The sequence below is a fragment of the Sparus aurata genome, chromosome 6, assembly GCF_900880675.1.
Source record: "Sparus aurata chromosome 6, fSpaAur1.1, whole genome shotgun sequence".
Taxonomy (NCBI): Eukaryota; Metazoa; Chordata; class Actinopteri; order Spariformes; family Sparidae; genus Sparus; species Sparus aurata.
Window position 1 is genome coordinate 3395467 of NC_044192.1, and position 16690 is coordinate 3412156.

Here is a 16690-nt window from a genome sequence, read left to right on the forward strand (position 1 = left end):
CGGGAAACCCCTTGAAAACACACACACGTCATCATCATGATGTGTACAGTCACGTCTCTTTAGGGGCCGCAGCGCCGGCTTTCTGTGTGAATCACGCAGCGGTTCATCTTTACAGTGGTGTTGTGCTCTGAACAACGGCAGAGAATTGGCGAACAACCGCTGCGGTGTTAATGTAGTGTTACTTATAGCTCATAGGGCTGATCTGGACTGGAAGTTGTGTTGCGATTCTGCCTTCTCACAGCGCGAGACAGGTTCGTGGATCAGAGTGTTGCGATTTCAGCTTCGATACGTGTATCGTTACAGCCCTAGTGTCCACTGCTCCTGAATGGCCACTACATAGTAAATACAGATTTAAACGTACCAAGTGAGATAGCTCGTTCTAACAATAACATGTTATTACAGTGTGTGTTTTCCACAAGGTGTACTATGTAGAAGACATTTAACCAGAAGAGTAACATCCAACGACTTCATTTACTGGTTTTATGCTTTAATAAACAAATCATTGAATAACTGAAAATTGAAATAAACAAACTGACTTTGAAGGAAAACACAATTTCATACTGTTCTACTATGTTTATATTTGGCGGACCCTGCCACCTTTCTAGCTTTAAACAGTGTCAGGGGAACTTATTTTCCTCTGAGAAACAGCTTGTTTTTTCAGTTACGGAAAAAATGAATATTTCTTGCTTTGTACTATTATCTCATTAATATAATATGAGATGATCCTGTAATATTGATATTCTGAGTTTTAATTTCTTCTCAAAAAACTACATAATGCCCCTTTAATTAACACGATATAGGTTCTGTTCTGTGTTGAATGATTTACCCAAAGCAAGATGTAGGAAATATTGAAGTGATAAAATGCAGCAGACATTTTTTTCGACTCCGTAAGCTGCTGTGACTAAAGCAGAAATAGAAGCTGAAGCCGCACCCAGTTAATATCTGTACAGACAGACTGTGACAGTTATCTATCAGATTTCTAATAACAGGAATCAGGCAGAAAAAGTATTTTACCTTTCATCAGTGAGAAGATGAGGAGAAAAAGAATGCTCCTCATTTTGATGAACTTGAATGCGGAAATCTTTAGTTGAACTATCGAAACTTTAAAACTCAGGCACGTTTGTCAGTTCCTCCTTTTTGTTTGTTGGTTGATTTCGACATCTGCACAGCCGTGTTTCCTGAAATGATAATTTTAGCTACCTCAAAGTTACCCATCCCCCGTTCATATCTTCCTCTATCTTTCTTTCACTGTCACGGAGATTTGTAAATCAGCATCAACTCAAACAGTCCCAGCTTCACTGTTAAACTGAGGCCTCAACATGAACCGACTGGTCTGTGTCTCTGTTAATCAACATAGTGAAATCTCTGGTCATCGTGAACAAAATGAATTACCGTGTTTGTTTGTAATCCCATTTGCATGTTGTCTCGGTTATCCAAGCAACCTTTAAGCATCACTTTCGGTTAAGAGTCACTTTGTTGCGTCCCCAAACATTTTGGCCTGTGTCATTGTGTAGTTATGAGAGTGTTGTTAGAACAAACTTTTTCTCAGCTTCACTGAAAATTTCACAGACGTACCTGATGAGAAAGTTTACTGTGATGTCGAAGTTTTCACACTAACTAATAAGCTTGTAACAACACCATTAATAACCTGTAAACTGGCTTTTTACATGAATAGACGAACACTATTTGTAGAGTGCTGAGTTCATTTACTGCTAATGCAAACTGAAATGCTACGACATACTTCTGTAGCTTCACATTAAAAGCATGGCACGTTGACCTCCATCTTTGTCCTGGAATTTAAATTGTTAAAGCATGTTTATTGCTTTTGCCCACAATAGTTAACATGATGCATTTATAATATATACATATAAGCAATTTTTCATTACAATATTAAATATGTAATGAATATGAAAGACTTTGTCAGTAGCATCCATCCTGTGGTAAAATTTAAGCAACAAAAGTACTTTGGCTTTAGTCACGGCTTTAGTTTTCAATAGTTTCAATATTTAATGGCAAACACGTTCCGCTGCTAATCTTAACCTAAATGTCACAATAAAGAGTTTCAACATTTTGTGATACGTCAGCATTCATAGTATTCAGTAATATCAGTATATTAATAGATACAATAAAACAGGTAAATCCATAGCAAAGCTGTAATTTGTGTAAATAAAGTAGTTTTGCTAGAAAACAAAGATCCACACTTTCTCATCTAATCTTTAATTCAGATCAACTCCATGTTTACAGATTTATTCATGTCGTGTCTAACCAATCAAACCTGGAGAGACATTAATATAGTTTGTCCCTTTTGATTATATCACAAATTCAGCACAAGCTAAAGCAACAACATCAATAACTGTAAGAATACCAAATGATTGATTAAAATGGTCAATATTTCACACATTGTCTACAATACATGTATAAATCTCATGCAACTATTATAAATGTAAAGTTATATAACTACTATATAACATATCTACAACATCTCATATATATGAAGGGGTCAATTGCAAAAAACAACAGCAACAGCATAACACCGTATTTGATATATTTTCTCTTCTCTGAAGCTTGTTTTTTATATTTTTGTATTATTTTGGTGCACATCAAGGAATATCAGTCAATCTGGTGTTGGTTTATTCATTTTAAGAATGCTTATCTGTTGTTGCAAAATTAAATCTTCATATATTATATGTACACTGTAAATCAAATAAACTATTATGTGCATATTGATAACTTAGAATTTTTCTTCTGCAGTCATTTTTGAGCTGGAAGCTGATGTTGAGCTGCAATGTTGGTTACAGAACTGACGACTTATTATCAGTTACTATAAACAATACAAGGAATCCTGTAATTTCTAAAGGTCTGTTTTGGATAGAACAGGAATCGTAGAAATAAATGAGGTGAAAACCGTGAAAAACCTTTCTCAGGGCTGCTGTGGGTTGTTGACTGTAGAATAGCAAGGGTCGTCTGGAAGTCCTGATGGGTGATTGACAGTTGAGTAGGTGGGATGTTGGTCATTGTTGTTTACTGTAGAATATGGGTCACCAGCACTAACTTCAACAGAGCTGTTCTTAAAGCTGGAGTTTGAGTAGTAATGTATGTCAGGAGACGGGTTTGTGTGGAAGTTGGCAGTGGTATAGATGGTTTTGATTGCAGTTCCTGAGTCTGGCTCCTGGGGGCGCTCCTGTATCTCTTCATAGGTACGATCCTTCCAGAGCAGAATGAAGAACAAGATGAATGATGTCTGCATCAGTAATGCTCTGTGCATAATAATCCCATATGCATCAATAATCCTATCAATAAGCACCAACCATACTGATGGCAGAAGATCACCAATTTCTCTATAATACTCCTTCCTACAGTGCAGTGTGTGGACATCATTGACATCCATCACCTGTAGTCAAACAACAAAATTGTGTTTGGTTGTATGACTTCAATGATAAACAATGATCCCCTGAATACACCTGGCTGGCACCACATGCAGGCTGACATTTTGGTTATTAGCAACATGTCTCTTAGTTCGAGTGCCATCAGATTTGGTGTTAGGCATTCGTGTTTCATCAGGATGAACTGTTATGACTTTGCTGATCCCTCATCTTTTCATCTAGCGCCATCATCAGGTCAAAGTTAGAATTTGCCCGGTTCTTTGTTTTATGACCAAATACCTGAAAAACTAAAGACATCCCCATAAGCCTTAACTGTGATTTGTATTAAAAAGGGAACTGTGTGGTATTGGAGAAGAAATTCAGAATTTAAAATTTGATATTTAAAGGTAATAAAACAAAATCAGAAGGATTTATTTTCCATAACTGAATAAACAAGCTGTGCTCAGAGGAATATAAGGTCCTCATGGTTGAAAACTTAAACTGAGAAGTGCTTTGATTTTTGTTTTTGCTTCCAATTAATCAAATTCTGAATTTTGAAACAGGGAGGCAATACTGTAACCTAAATGTTATGGCCTCTAGCATGGAAAAGTCCACTTCAATTGTTGTCCATTAAATCTAGCACACACAGACACACAGACACACAGACACACACACACACACACACACACACACACACACACACACACACACACGCACAGAGTAAAACTATTTACACAAGTATGTTTTCTTACCTCTTTGTTGTTCTGAGCTTCTTCCTTTCTTGTGTTTTTTGAACGCTGAATTCCTGACAGAGAAAAAAAAATTTAAACAAAAGAAATAGAAAAGAAATTAACAAGTAGAGTCTTTTCACCACATATGCTTGTAAATATGTGTATATGTGTGTGTGTGATATGACTGCAAACTGCAAGAAGTTTCTTACGTTTATAGATGAAAACCAAAATTAGCACAAGCACCAGCACAACTGCACAGACGACCACAGCAATGATTATAGTCAATGTTGAGCGACCTGCAAGAGATAAAAACCACACAACAGGATGACCAGCCTTTTTTAAACCACCGAAACTCATCTGCAACATTCACATCTTCCCCCTGAAATGGTTTGCAGAAAAGGTTTCAGAAAACTCACTTGCTGTATTCTGAGCAGATGGACTTGTTGGTGTTGATTCTGTTGAAGGAAAGACAGATGGTGTTGATGTAGATGGAGGCACTGAAGATAGACAGGATAGATTTTAAATATATAGTGGCAAGGTCTAAAAAAATAGGAAACACACTTAATATAGGGAATAGTATGAATAAAAAACATGAACAACTTTAGTTTTGGAACCATTGATTTTTACGGAGGTCCTAAAGTCCCAACGTAGGATTATATCTTCATCACCTCTCTGTACTTGAGTTGCCTTGCAAAGCTGGAATCACATGATCACCTCATTCTGTTATCTCGCAAATCATTTCTTTAAGTGGTTTAGACCAATAAGAAAAGCAGCTGTTAGTTTTGAAACAACGGCGATTCTTCAAGACGTTAGCATAGATGCTGCTATTAGCATAGATGCTGCTATTAGCATCAGTTTTGTCAGAACTGAAGAGTATATTTAATCGACAGAACAAAGAACAACACTGAAGGCTTTTCCCGATGGAAAACCTGTTTTTGCTCTTCTCTCAACTGGCTTGAGTCAGAGTTTGGTTTACCAACTGGCTCCTACTGTTGATCTTATAGGTTGAAGTAGATGGTGATGGACGGATGGTTCGTCCAATCACCAGCCAAGTATTTTTTGAATGTGCGTGCCCTTTTCCAGTTTCTATGGGCAACTTTTCCAGATGATTCTGTGTAACAGCCTATCTGGTGCATCAGTTTAGGACTTTAGAGTCCTTCTTTAAATAAGACGAGTTCCATTTTATTCTGCAGTCGTCATCCATTTTAAAAGATAAAAATGTGTTGCCTGACACTTAACAGACACAAATTATTCTGTTCTCAAAACAGTTATTTTAAAAACATCTTAATCAGTTTTGTTTTGAAGCTATTTCTAGCCTTCACCAACATCCCCTCTACTTGCTGACATGAAAGTCAGCTCAGGTACAAGTTATGTGACTGTATCAGGACATGTATTGTAAATGTTGATAGGAAACATGTGATAAAATACAAATTTTAAATATCCGTAATTTACACAAACATGAAATGTCATGAAATTTTATCCTGGTTACTAGGCTGGTACATCAAACCTCAAAGTTTCAGATGTGAGTGACTCACCTTTGACCTCCAGTTGTATTTGTCCAAGTGCAGCTCGGTAACGTTTTCTTTCAACTCCACACCAGTAGACACCAGCGTCACTTGGGGACACATGACTGATGGATATGGTGAGGCCTCTCTTGGTCTCTTTGAGAGTGAATCTTTCGTTTGACTTTGGAGAAGATTTTGTCGTGAAAATATCCTCACAGGTGAAACCGTTCTCTTTGCAGAAAAACAACATGTCATTTAACATGTCATTTACTGGATAATCACATGTGATGTCGGTTTTTGTTGGATCTTCGTGAATAAATGGTGCCTGGCAGCTGTTTATCTCTGCAATTCAAAGAAGAAACACAAACATGTACAATATCACCAGTGTATGCCATGACTTGACATTGTGTCTTCATGGCAAATAGATTAACCTTCTGTCTCACTTGGATTGACTTGAAGTAGGAGGAGGCTTGACTCAATGTGGAATTTAATATCAAAATCCTGGAACTGTATACCTGTATGTTCTGCATGTGTGACACATTAGTTCTTTCAAATCTGTCATCAAACTATGGTCTGTGTTGTCATGCAGCATAGACGTATATGATATAATTTTTGATATAATTTTTATGTTATAAGGGTTTTTCTTATTGATATTTTGACAAACTTAACTTTCCATGAGTGTATTTGTTTATATACAGAACATTATACAAATATTTATATATTTGCTCTGCACACACAATCACATGATACATACAACACATACTTTATTCTACTAGAGATCTCTGAATCAAATGAAAACAAACAATTGTTGAAAGGGATCTATTTGTGCAACTCAGGCACAGATGTTCTCAGATGAAATAATGTTTCTAAGTTTAGTCTCGGTTGATGACTTCCTTTCTCACTCTGACTGTCTTAGAAGTCATAGCGACAGATGACCGAATGAAACACACCGTTACCTTAAATAAACCTTTTGCCTTCTGTACTTGAACATCGTTGTTGTTGTAAGTGCACAACTAAGCAATATACCATTTGACAAGTCTTTTCGTTGAAGACATTTTGATGCGAAAATGTTTTATATATTTAATGTTATCTTTAACAATTGTGTACTGACAATAGATTCTTTGCTCTGAGTACCAGCTTCCCCTGTCCTCTGGCCCTCTGTCTGACACACTATGCATCTTATTGTTGTTGCTTTTTATGAAAAATATATTGTGATCAAACAAAGGGCATGAGAGATGGGGAAAACAAAAGATGCCACACTTCTTACCAACTTCGACGTCCACTTCATCTTTCTTATCTGATGATTTTATAAACTGACACTTGTACTTTCCCTCGTCCTCAGCTTTTAGTTTTTTGATGGCCACCGTGAGTGTTTTAATTTCTTTGGCATGGTACAAGTAAAATCTGCCCTTTTTTTCCCACTTGTCTTGTGCAGTACTTCTGATGCGCTTTTTATTTGGTTTTATTACAAAAACTCTGTCATATTCTTCTTTTGGTCCTTGATAATTGCAGGTGAATTCAACCCATCCTTCTTCGCATCCCGTCACACTTAATGCGGCCACAGAGCCTGTAAATCAAAGAGAAAAGTTCATATCATGACAGATTCTGAAACAGTTGTCTGAATATGATCTCTAACAATAAAACATACACCGTCTGGATCATGCTGGGAAACACACCTTCACACCTCTTATTTTTATATTCGGTAATATCAGACAAAGGTTTAGAGGGGATCTCACTCAGCAGAAATGTCTCTGGCTCATTGTTGTGACTGCCCGTAAATTGCATGTCTAACTTTTATTATCCTGTTTGTGTTTCTGTCTGTTTGTTTTATTATTGTGATGTATGTTATAGTTGTTTTGTGTTAGAGACTACAACAGTCAGTCACAATAATACGCAGCCTTATAGAATTTTTATTAATCTCACTTCATGTTTATAAAAAAAAAACAGAAACAAAATGTTATTTTCTTTGGATTAAAGGAGGTTTATATATTGATTATCCTCCCTTAGTGGCTGTGTTACATCTGAATGAACAAGGATTTTACTTTGTTATAGTGATTGCAGGAGTTATAGATCGGTACAGGATTGCTGTACAGTCTATTGCCATAGGTTTTATACTCACACTGAGTAAGGCAGTATTGTAACACAATGCAATTAGGTCAAACCCAGAGCACTGTTAGAAGCTAGAAAGATGGCAGGGTCCGCCACATATGAAGTACGTAAACAGAATGAAACTTTGTTGTCCTTTAAGGTCAATTCGTTCATTCAGGTAATTCCGTCATGAAAATGAAGTAGTTTGTTTATTTAGATCTTTCACTCTTCTGGTTAACATTTCTGCCCCAAAGCTACAAAGTGCAACTTTTAATATCAGTATCAGGTAATAATAATCACTTTACCTGTCATCAGTGAGAGGATGAGTAGAAGAAAGCTCTTCATTGTGTAGTTTCCTCTTAGTGGTGTGTCTAAACAATCGGTTGGTCACGAGAGTTGTGTGTCCCACTTTTCTGTCGATCCTTCCGTCACAATCGCTCCTTCCTCTTTATACCTTGTTTTTGTACGTTGGCTGCAAAGAGGAAATGAGTGGGGAGACAGATTGAGTGAAGTAACATTTTAAAAGGAAGTACCTGATGTAAACATATGTCAGAAATAGAATAATGGAAAGTTACTATATTCACATATAAGGAGGAGACACAGAGTATCATCATGGTCATTATTAGGATTTGATTAAACATGTAGACTGTGTCTGCATCATAAATCCAGACTGTTCCTAAATGTAAAAACGGCTGACGGGGGAAAATAAAATGGAGGCAGAAGGTTCTATTAATGCTTAAGGGAGCGGCTGTAGCTCATGGGTAGAGTCAGCATCTTGTTATCATAAGGTTGCTGGTTTGATTCCCCTGGTCTGCATGTCAAAGTGTCCTTGGGCAAGATACTCAACCCCAAACTGCTCCTGATGTGCTGGTCGGCACCTCCTTGCATGGCAGCCACCGCCCTCGGTGTATGAATGTATGTGTGAATTACTGTAAGTCGCTTTGGACAAAGGTGTCTGATAAATGCCTTAAAATGTAAGTGTAAAGGAGAAGTCGGGGGGTTTCAGCAGCATTAATGGAAGCACAGACAATTGTTTTTGAACCAAGAGCTAACAAAGCTTCAGCGAAAAAAGGGAACTGACAATAATAACGATGACTACAAGTATGAATGTGAATAGCGAGGATGATGATACACCTTCCTGCTTCCTACAAGTTGCTGTGTTGTACAGGATTACATCATGAACCTTGAAGGCCATGTAGAGCCAACCGGGTGTGAGTCATGGTGAGTTCTCTGCCAAACTGCTGCTGGTGACATGCTGTCTTAAACCTAACTATTCCTACCTCATTAGATTTGATTGCCAAGTTAATTTCTCATAAAGTCAGGCATCTAGGGAGACACCTGTTGCAGATGCTGATTGTTGAGTTTTTTTATATTGGTTTTTGGTTTCATGTCTGAATTAAGGTGTGTGTTTACCACAGGCTGAAGATATTTACACGTTTTGTTGTCCGACATCAATACATCATTGAATGTCCCACAGTTTAATTAGAAAGCTCTTATGCGTGTTTGAAAGCGGCGGTTGCTAACAAGTGTCTGAATGAGACTACAGAGGTTGTTGGGGACATTAAACGTCCACACAGAGAGTCATCTACTCACTAATCCGTCTTTACAGGCAACTTTAGTTACAGACTATTCTAACTCTGACTTTACAACTTGTGCATTGATCATTTTATAGAAAACCTGGATAGTAATTGTGTAGTGTAGTCTGTTTATAGCCTAACATTAGCTTTTTAATGCAGGACATTACATGTACACTTTAATATCACAAAGTGTTGTTCCTCTGTGAAGATTATCTTGATGAACAAAACATGTATGTATCATAACTTTGTGTTTGTAACAGAGACTATTTTAAGCAATAATCCAGAATCCAACTAAAAACTCCCATAGGCTTATTGTTGAGGGAATAATGGCAACGCTAACTTCCGGTTAGCCAACAAAAATGCGTTATCACTTCAGCATTCTATAGCATTAACTTGATTTTTAGAGCAGAGAAGTCTGTATTCTGTTGTATCACACATATTCTGCCCCTCCCTTCAAAAGCTGTAAAAGAAAAAGGATTTTTAAACTTTATTTTGAGGCAAAGTCACAACATCTTAAGCCTTTTTTATCAGATTTGACGGGCGATTCTATTCATGCAGTTTTTATGTTTTGGTGACGATTAAAAGTGAAGTTCTGGCTCTTTTAAAATACCTAATGAACAACTTTCTGGGCCTGATCTGCCGTATACATGGCGATCAGCGCAATGTACTGTGGTAAAAATTTAAAAATGTATGTAATAGAAACTGGGATCCTTACTCATGCTTACATATTTATCAGAGGCATGTGTCTCCATACATGCATGTAGGTATTTGGGCGACTGTGTCTTTAGTTTTTAGCTTCGATGATCCATGTTTAGCTGCAACAAATCACTGTTAAATGGGTGTTTGGCCTGACATGACTTGGAGTCAGAATTGGGAAGTGAGCTGAACAAAGCCCTTGCGACAAAAGAGAGAGTATGTCGAAGTACAGCACTGGCTGAGAAAATCCGGCCAGTGAATGTGTCCTTGAGTAAGGCATTGAAAAAACCTTTCACCACCAGTTTTCAACAACACAGTGTGTAAATGTGTAAAGCAGGTTGTTACTGCAGCAAAACCAGCGTACAATAATAAAATATCATAAAAGTGTTTGCAGAAGAGAGTTAAAGGAGCATCCTGTAGTGTGTGTGACTACCATAAGTCCTCACACTGACCCACACACACCATCAGATTGTGTTGATTGTGTTGAAACCTGCGATTTAAGGCCATCTCTCACAACTAATAAAACGGATCATTTTCCTAGACAGTCCTCTCCGGCTATCTTGGCTGTGTAGACTGGGAGGGACACCCGCCTTATTTCACAAACACTAATGTTTTTTGGCCGATGTTGTGGGTTTGGAGTCTGATAACGTATGTCGTCTGCTCCAAGTGAAACATGGAACAATGGCTGAGTGTGTGTTTATGGTTTATGGGTGTGTTTGCGCTCCGTGGAGCTGCCTGCCAATCTGGAAAGAAAACACAGATAAGATAGAGATTTTATACGGTAACGCGTTTGGAGAGTAAATCTAGGTGCTCAAACACACAAATTCCAACGTTGGTTGCTGTTTATAAAAACTCTGGCTGTGATTTATTGAGATTTATGAGATATTTACAATCTGCTGGTGAGAAGAACAGTCGGGGGGTGATCCCGTAAACAGCAGACTTTGATGAGGGATTCAACCTGATATGTGAGGGTGTCGATGGATATTTTTGTTTTTTGTGTTTAGTTATGTTTTGTTACCATGGAGTCATTTTACTTGGTATTTAAGGACTGTGAATACATCAAGATGTCTAATAGAAGGCATAGGCAGCGGATGACACTGAAGGCTGATATTTGACCGACGATCATGTTTTAACGACCGCGGGGGGCATCGTTATTATGTTTGTAACTAAACTGTTATCACAAACGGAGCTATTTATGCCAAAAATACAGACCACAAAAAGTATTAAAGTATTAAACCTGTCTCATTTTTAAATGCATCCAAAATAGACAAAGAGAGATAGAGATTTTACCAATATCAATATGTTACTCATTGATACTGTCATTGATACTCTCCATATCGACTTCTGCTATTGATGAAGCTGTAGATGATGCGTGACTGTAATGTCCGTTATTTAGGAATATAAATTAGAAATGCCAAAAACTAGGAAACTTCATCACGCAATTTATTTATCAAATTTATAACACAGTTTAAGAGTCGATGTGAGGAGACGCGTCATCAGGGTCTGATGCAGAATGTACCCTGTGGATCTGTATGAACCCAACTCAAAACAATTAATCCGATTTGTACTGTGATGTATTTAAACATGCACAGAAGAATGTTATTTTATTGAGAGAAATGTATTAACTTTACTACTCTTTAGACTACAAAGGACTGCGTGACGGGTCTCTCAGAGTTTCTCATGGTGTGAAGCACATGAAGAGTCGTGATGAACCTGTTAGAGAGTGGAGGAGCTTCACTGTGACGTTTGATTGATGAGGGTTAAGTTACCCTGGAGTGAGGGGAGCTGTAGTGTGTTTACTCGAGGGTTTAAAAGCCTGTCGGTAATCTGCGGCTGCAGGATCGACTCCTGAAAATTCCACTCTGTAACAGTCGGATACACGTTGATCACGCCCACCGCTCTAAACCCTGTCACTGATTGGCACACAACAAGGAAGAGGCTCTGCAACTGGTTAATAATATGATCAATCTTTTTAGAATAAATAACCCACCAAATTAACCCTCATTAAAGCTATATTTCACTTCTGGAAAGCCACTAAAGCAGGTAGATAAAGTTGCTTTGAGAATTCCTTTTTCACAGTGTTTCTATAACATTAATTCACTGACTGACCTCTTTAATCTTCAGAGCTGCTCTTATCAGGTTTTGAATTACTTTTGTGATACAGTTAGAATGAAGCAGATAATAAAGTATAAACATGATCATCACTAATGGTGGGAAATCTCCTTCCAGTTATGCCAAGCTTTTGAAATCTAAAGTCTTTCTGAAGATATAACTGCAGTAAATTCCCCCCCCTTTTTTTTTTTAAAGTAATGATGTTTTGACTCCCTCCCTGAAAGCATTCCTGTCTCCTTCTCTTCCCCCGGACAGAAACACTTGACAGGGAGATTAGTTCAGATGCTACTGTGTATAAACTATGAGACATTTTCATTAAATAAAACATTATTATCTCTTAATGAAACACAGAAAAAGCCTGACCTCTTTATTTCATGTTTGGACAACAGCTGTCCATGAGGAGCTTTTCTGTCGGGTCCCCACAATGTTGAAAGAGAAAAGAAATCACCATTAACTATTATTGACACAAAGAGAATTTTAGACTCTGGATCTCTACAACTACTGTATATTTTCATTTATCATTACTTTCTTGATAAATTGAGTTGTTTGGTCTATATTTTTTTAGCTTTTTTAAATCTTTTTTCAGCTGCCCAGTCTCCAGGATACAATGTTAGAAGTAAACCACAGACACATCCAAGGTTGACATTACATCCTCATAATATACTTTTCACATCAGGAGGGGGATTCAGCAGCCTCATTTGCTTGTAGTAATCCCACAACCTCCCCTGTGGCATTACTACAAGGAAATAAGGCTGCCAAATGGCCGACCGCAGTTCGAGTCACACCAGAAGCTATTTTAAGTCAACGTGTGCACTTTTCCAGCCATTCATGTGGCATCAAAACTGAGTGTTTTTGCTGGAAGTTGGACCGTCTCCATAGTCCGTGGACTGGGGTAAAACAGGTTTCTAAGACAAGCCATGACATTTTCTTATTAGTCTATTTGCCAGGAATGTGAACCCGGAAATGTTGAGCACACCAAAGTTTTATGTTAGAAATGTGCAGTATGGGTCCCCAGCATTAAGAAACTGCCGGATGCTAACTTGCATATGTTGAGCAATTGTCATAATTAGCATTATTAGCATTAATTAGCATTAATTGCTTATATGGGCAATATTTCAGGAACTGCTTGGCCGATTTGGACAATGTTGGCATGGTTTTGGGGGCTATTGAGGATGCTAAATCAATTTCTGACATTTTCAAAATTCAAAATGGCAGTTTAGAGCAAAAGTGGCCATATTTCAATACACATAACTCTAACAAAGTGGTTTGTGTGTGTGAACCTAAGGGTTGTAACAACAAGAGATGTTCCTTAATTCATTATAGCGTAATAACGTCTGTAATTATTTAACCGGCACCCTTCAAACATTTTTTTTTTTTTAACACAGAATTCAAGTTTTTATGAATCTATTCACAACTATTTGTTATTTAATTCAAAACACCCATCTGGTAAAGTGTCAGCAGAAACTGAGCATTGCACAGTAATCCTCACAAAGTACAAATATTGTACTGAAGTGTTTCTGTTAAGTCAAGGCACAAAAACGAGCATCAGATAACCAAAATAGATAATAAACAAAACATATTCCAAATTGCCTGAGAAGATTCAGAATAACACTTCCTTACTGATTTAACATGATTCATTCTTAACCTACCTCCTCTGCTTCCTGCTCACCTCGCCTCTGAAGTCTCTCACTGCTGTGCTGATGGAGAATGCTCTCTACAGTACAAAACTGTTTACATGCCTTTGTTGCTAAATTTGAATAAGAATTTTAATATTGAAATACTGAGATGTCAGATCTTTATCAAAACCAGGAAACTGTCTGTTGCTGGCGTGAACTGGTCCTGTGGAGAGTTATGAGAGAAAGAACAAAGATGTCACAGCAGATAACATTTACATCACACACAATAGAACCACAAATAAACAGGAAGAGGAATCCAAGCTGAAAAAAGAGAAGTCTGTATTTTATACCTAGTGGTGTCAAACTTTTGGATGCTTCTATACTTTCAACGTTGAGAGTGGAGGTCACAGTCAGTCGCAGATCAGGTCATTTAAGTCAGCACATTGACTTTCTCAGAATTTAACAACAGCTGTCTGATTTTGCAAATTTGCAAAGAAAAGAAGTCTGCGTGAAGTGAAACCACACAAATACTCCAGCCAGTGTGCTGACTTGGTTTATCAATACAGTTTCACCTGGTGTTACTTGACAGCAACATTTTCTGGAAATACTGAAGGAATCACTGAAGCCTAAAAAAGATCAAAACCATCATGACATCACGACTCGTTCAGATAGAAAGCTTCACTCTGAGCCATGAAGTCTCCTGTGATCTCTGAGATGCTTCATGTAAAATGATAAACGTCTTTAATTTTTTTTTATCTTCTTTTCAGCGTCATGCAAGCTCAACAAATATGACTGAGTGACCGTGATAATAGTCAAGAAAAAGCATTTACAATCTTAAAGATAAACGCAGACAAACATTGGAGCTCAGCATTAAGTGACTCTCACGAAGCCGGTCCGATACGTGGAAACTCTTCGGCCTAAGAGTAACTGATAGAGTCACATTTGTACCTAATTTGGTCAATATGTGTCTGCACTGCTTTCATCTGAAAGGCCATTTCTACTGAATATGTAAACTATTATTGAAGTTCACGTTGAGGAGTCTGTGCTTCAATACTTCAGTTTTCAAAGGGTTATTATATGTTTTGTTTTGCCTTAGCCCATCAGTAGCAAGTGACGTTTCTGTTCTGTTTATTGGAAATCATTTCAAGTCGACCCAGAAGGTGTGATGGTGGTTCAGAACATGTTGATGAAGGTTAATACTAAATGCAGTGTCATAGGCAACTGGAGGTGTTTCAGTTTCTTGAAGACATTTCACTTCTAATCCACGAGGCTTCTTCAGTTCTAACTAACTGGGGGGGAATTTTAAAGAGTGTTCTTGAGGCCTTTTGTGGGTCGTTGGTCATATCGTCCTTTAAGTAGGTTTCTAAGACTAGCTGAGCCCAGGTGTGAATGGTTGTTAAGCTGTCTGAGGAGAGAACAGTTAACTAAATAAATATGTCATTATTAACTGTTTTTAAACAGAGCACCAAGCCGCCAATTTGCCCGTCCTTTTGGCGGCTCGGTCCGCGGTTTTAGACAGAGAGCGGCAAATTGGGGGTCTGTTCTGGTCCGCCGATTTTCTGCCTCGGAGGGTACACTTATTTCCGCCTCGACTGCTATCTAACAACGAGGCGGAAATGTGCCGGCCTCTGCGTGAGGTGGGTGGAGGTATCAATGACCTGCACTGTTGTGCGACCCACAGCCAGGGAGTTTTAAAACCAGGAAACAGCTGATCACAGCAGTCAGTCCATCATTTCATCCGCAGATATTAAGATGAGCAACTGGACAGCCGCTGAGATCCAGGAGATGCTAGCGTCTCCTCGGTCTCTGTAGCTGTTTGGTTGTGTTAGCTTGATGTTGTGTCGGCAGGCTAGGAACGGTCGCTACTTTCAAATTAAAAGCCCCCGCTAAGAACCCAGTTCTAAACTCCAATGGGGTGCAATGTGAAGCTCTTATTTTGAAGACAAATTTGTTGTCACTGTTCACAGCCCAACTTCGAGCTTCACGTCACGTCACATGTTAACGCCTACCTCAGAGGCGGCTTTTGGAGAAGGAGGAATATTATGCCTTGGTTTTATAAAGACAGGCCGGCACATTGCCGTCCTCCCCCCAGGAGCAAATGTGCTGCCTTTTCTATCTAAAAAGGGCTGTTGTTGCATTATTAAATACAATTGTTGGAACAGGTGTACACTTGGTCGGAGGAGGGCCAGTGATCGGGTAACTTTTAACTAGTAATTCCTCAAAAGTTGGGACGCTGGATGAAACAAGATGATTTGCTACTTATTGATTTTTACGTATCAGCTTATTGTTAATTTGATGGCAGCAGCACATTTCAAACACTAGTGCAGTGCCCGTAAGAAAAGTATATTCCTATAGAAAAGTGGGAGGTTAAGAGGCTTTTTCATGGATGGCCAAATGAGGCTGTGTTTGAAGGTGGAACGTCAGGGATATTTAGGTTTGTTGTAATATCCGATATTCCAGGGTATAATTGGCTGTTTTTGACTATTTTGATTTTGCCATTATATTTCACCTTAAAGGGATAGTTTGGGTTTTTTGAAGTGGGGTCATATAAAGTACATATCTATAGTCGATCTGTTTCCTACCGTAATCACTGAACTATCCCTTTAAAAACTATTTACTTGGTGTCATTATTTTCAGCACAACCTCACATGTGTGGCTGTACAGTTCTTTTTTCATTTTGACATACTGTATTAACACTATGGACCTAAAATCACAAAAAAACAACCTAAAATCCGAGTAGAAAAAGTTAGATGTTTTTACTGTGAAAACCACAAATATGTTTAACAAACCATTTTTACTTGTAATGCAAATATAAATTGTTGTTTGCTAAATTTGTGCATACATTTTAAACATTGATGAAGTTATATGTAACTATTTACATTTAAATGCAGGCAATGCTCAGGTCTGCCTGAGCTCCTTCCCGCTGAATTAAGAGCTGCACTGCCTGCTCCACATTCAGCTTCTCCTCATTGTGTCGACTCATTAAACAAAAAAACGACTCCA

General features: G+C 38.1%; 2 protein-coding genes across 13 annotated transcripts in view; one reads left to right on the plus strand and one right to left on the minus strand.

Moving 5' to 3' along the window:
• The window catches only part of LOC115583228 (angiopoietin-1-like), a 93548-nt gene that overhangs the window by 19755 nt on the left and 57103 nt on the right, over window positions 1-16690 (plus strand). The gene's annotated exons all lie outside the window — the stretch shown is intronic.
• On the minus strand, window positions 2200-6133 carry LOC115583285 (CMRF35-like molecule 1). 2 transcript variants are annotated; one of them, XM_030419963.1, is made up of 5 exons: window positions 5629-6133; window positions 4510-4548; window positions 4303-4389; window positions 4115-4167; window positions 2200-3205 (listed from the first exon to the last, which is right to left on the minus strand). In XM_030419963.1, exons 1-5 carry the CDS (start codon window positions 5858-5860, stop codon window positions 2921-2923), a joined length of 696 nt encoding a protein of 231 aa, XP_030275823.1. In that variant the 5' UTR covers window positions 5861-6133; the 3' UTR covers window positions 2200-2920. The 2 variants fall into 2 exon arrangements, with proteins under 2 accessions (XP_030275823.1, XP_030275822.1); XM_030419962.1 differs by having other exon boundaries at window positions 4510-4590.

What these genes read in the sequence shown, in the direction of transcription:
- LOC115583285 (XM_030419962.1), bottom strand. Translation starts at nt 5,860, where the DNA reads ATGTTAAATGACATGTTGTTTTTCTGCAAAGAGAACGGTTTCACCTGT. An exon ending in AATACAACTGGAGGTCAAAG is followed by an intron (nt 4,591 to 5,628) that starts GTGAGTCACTCA and finishes GTCTATCTTCAG; the next exon opens with TGCCTCCATCTACATCAACA. An exon ending in TTTGGTTTTCATCTATAAAC is followed by an intron (nt 4,168 to 4,302) that starts GTAAGAAACTTC and finishes TTTCTCTGTCAG; the next exon opens with GAATTCAGCGTTCAAAAAAC.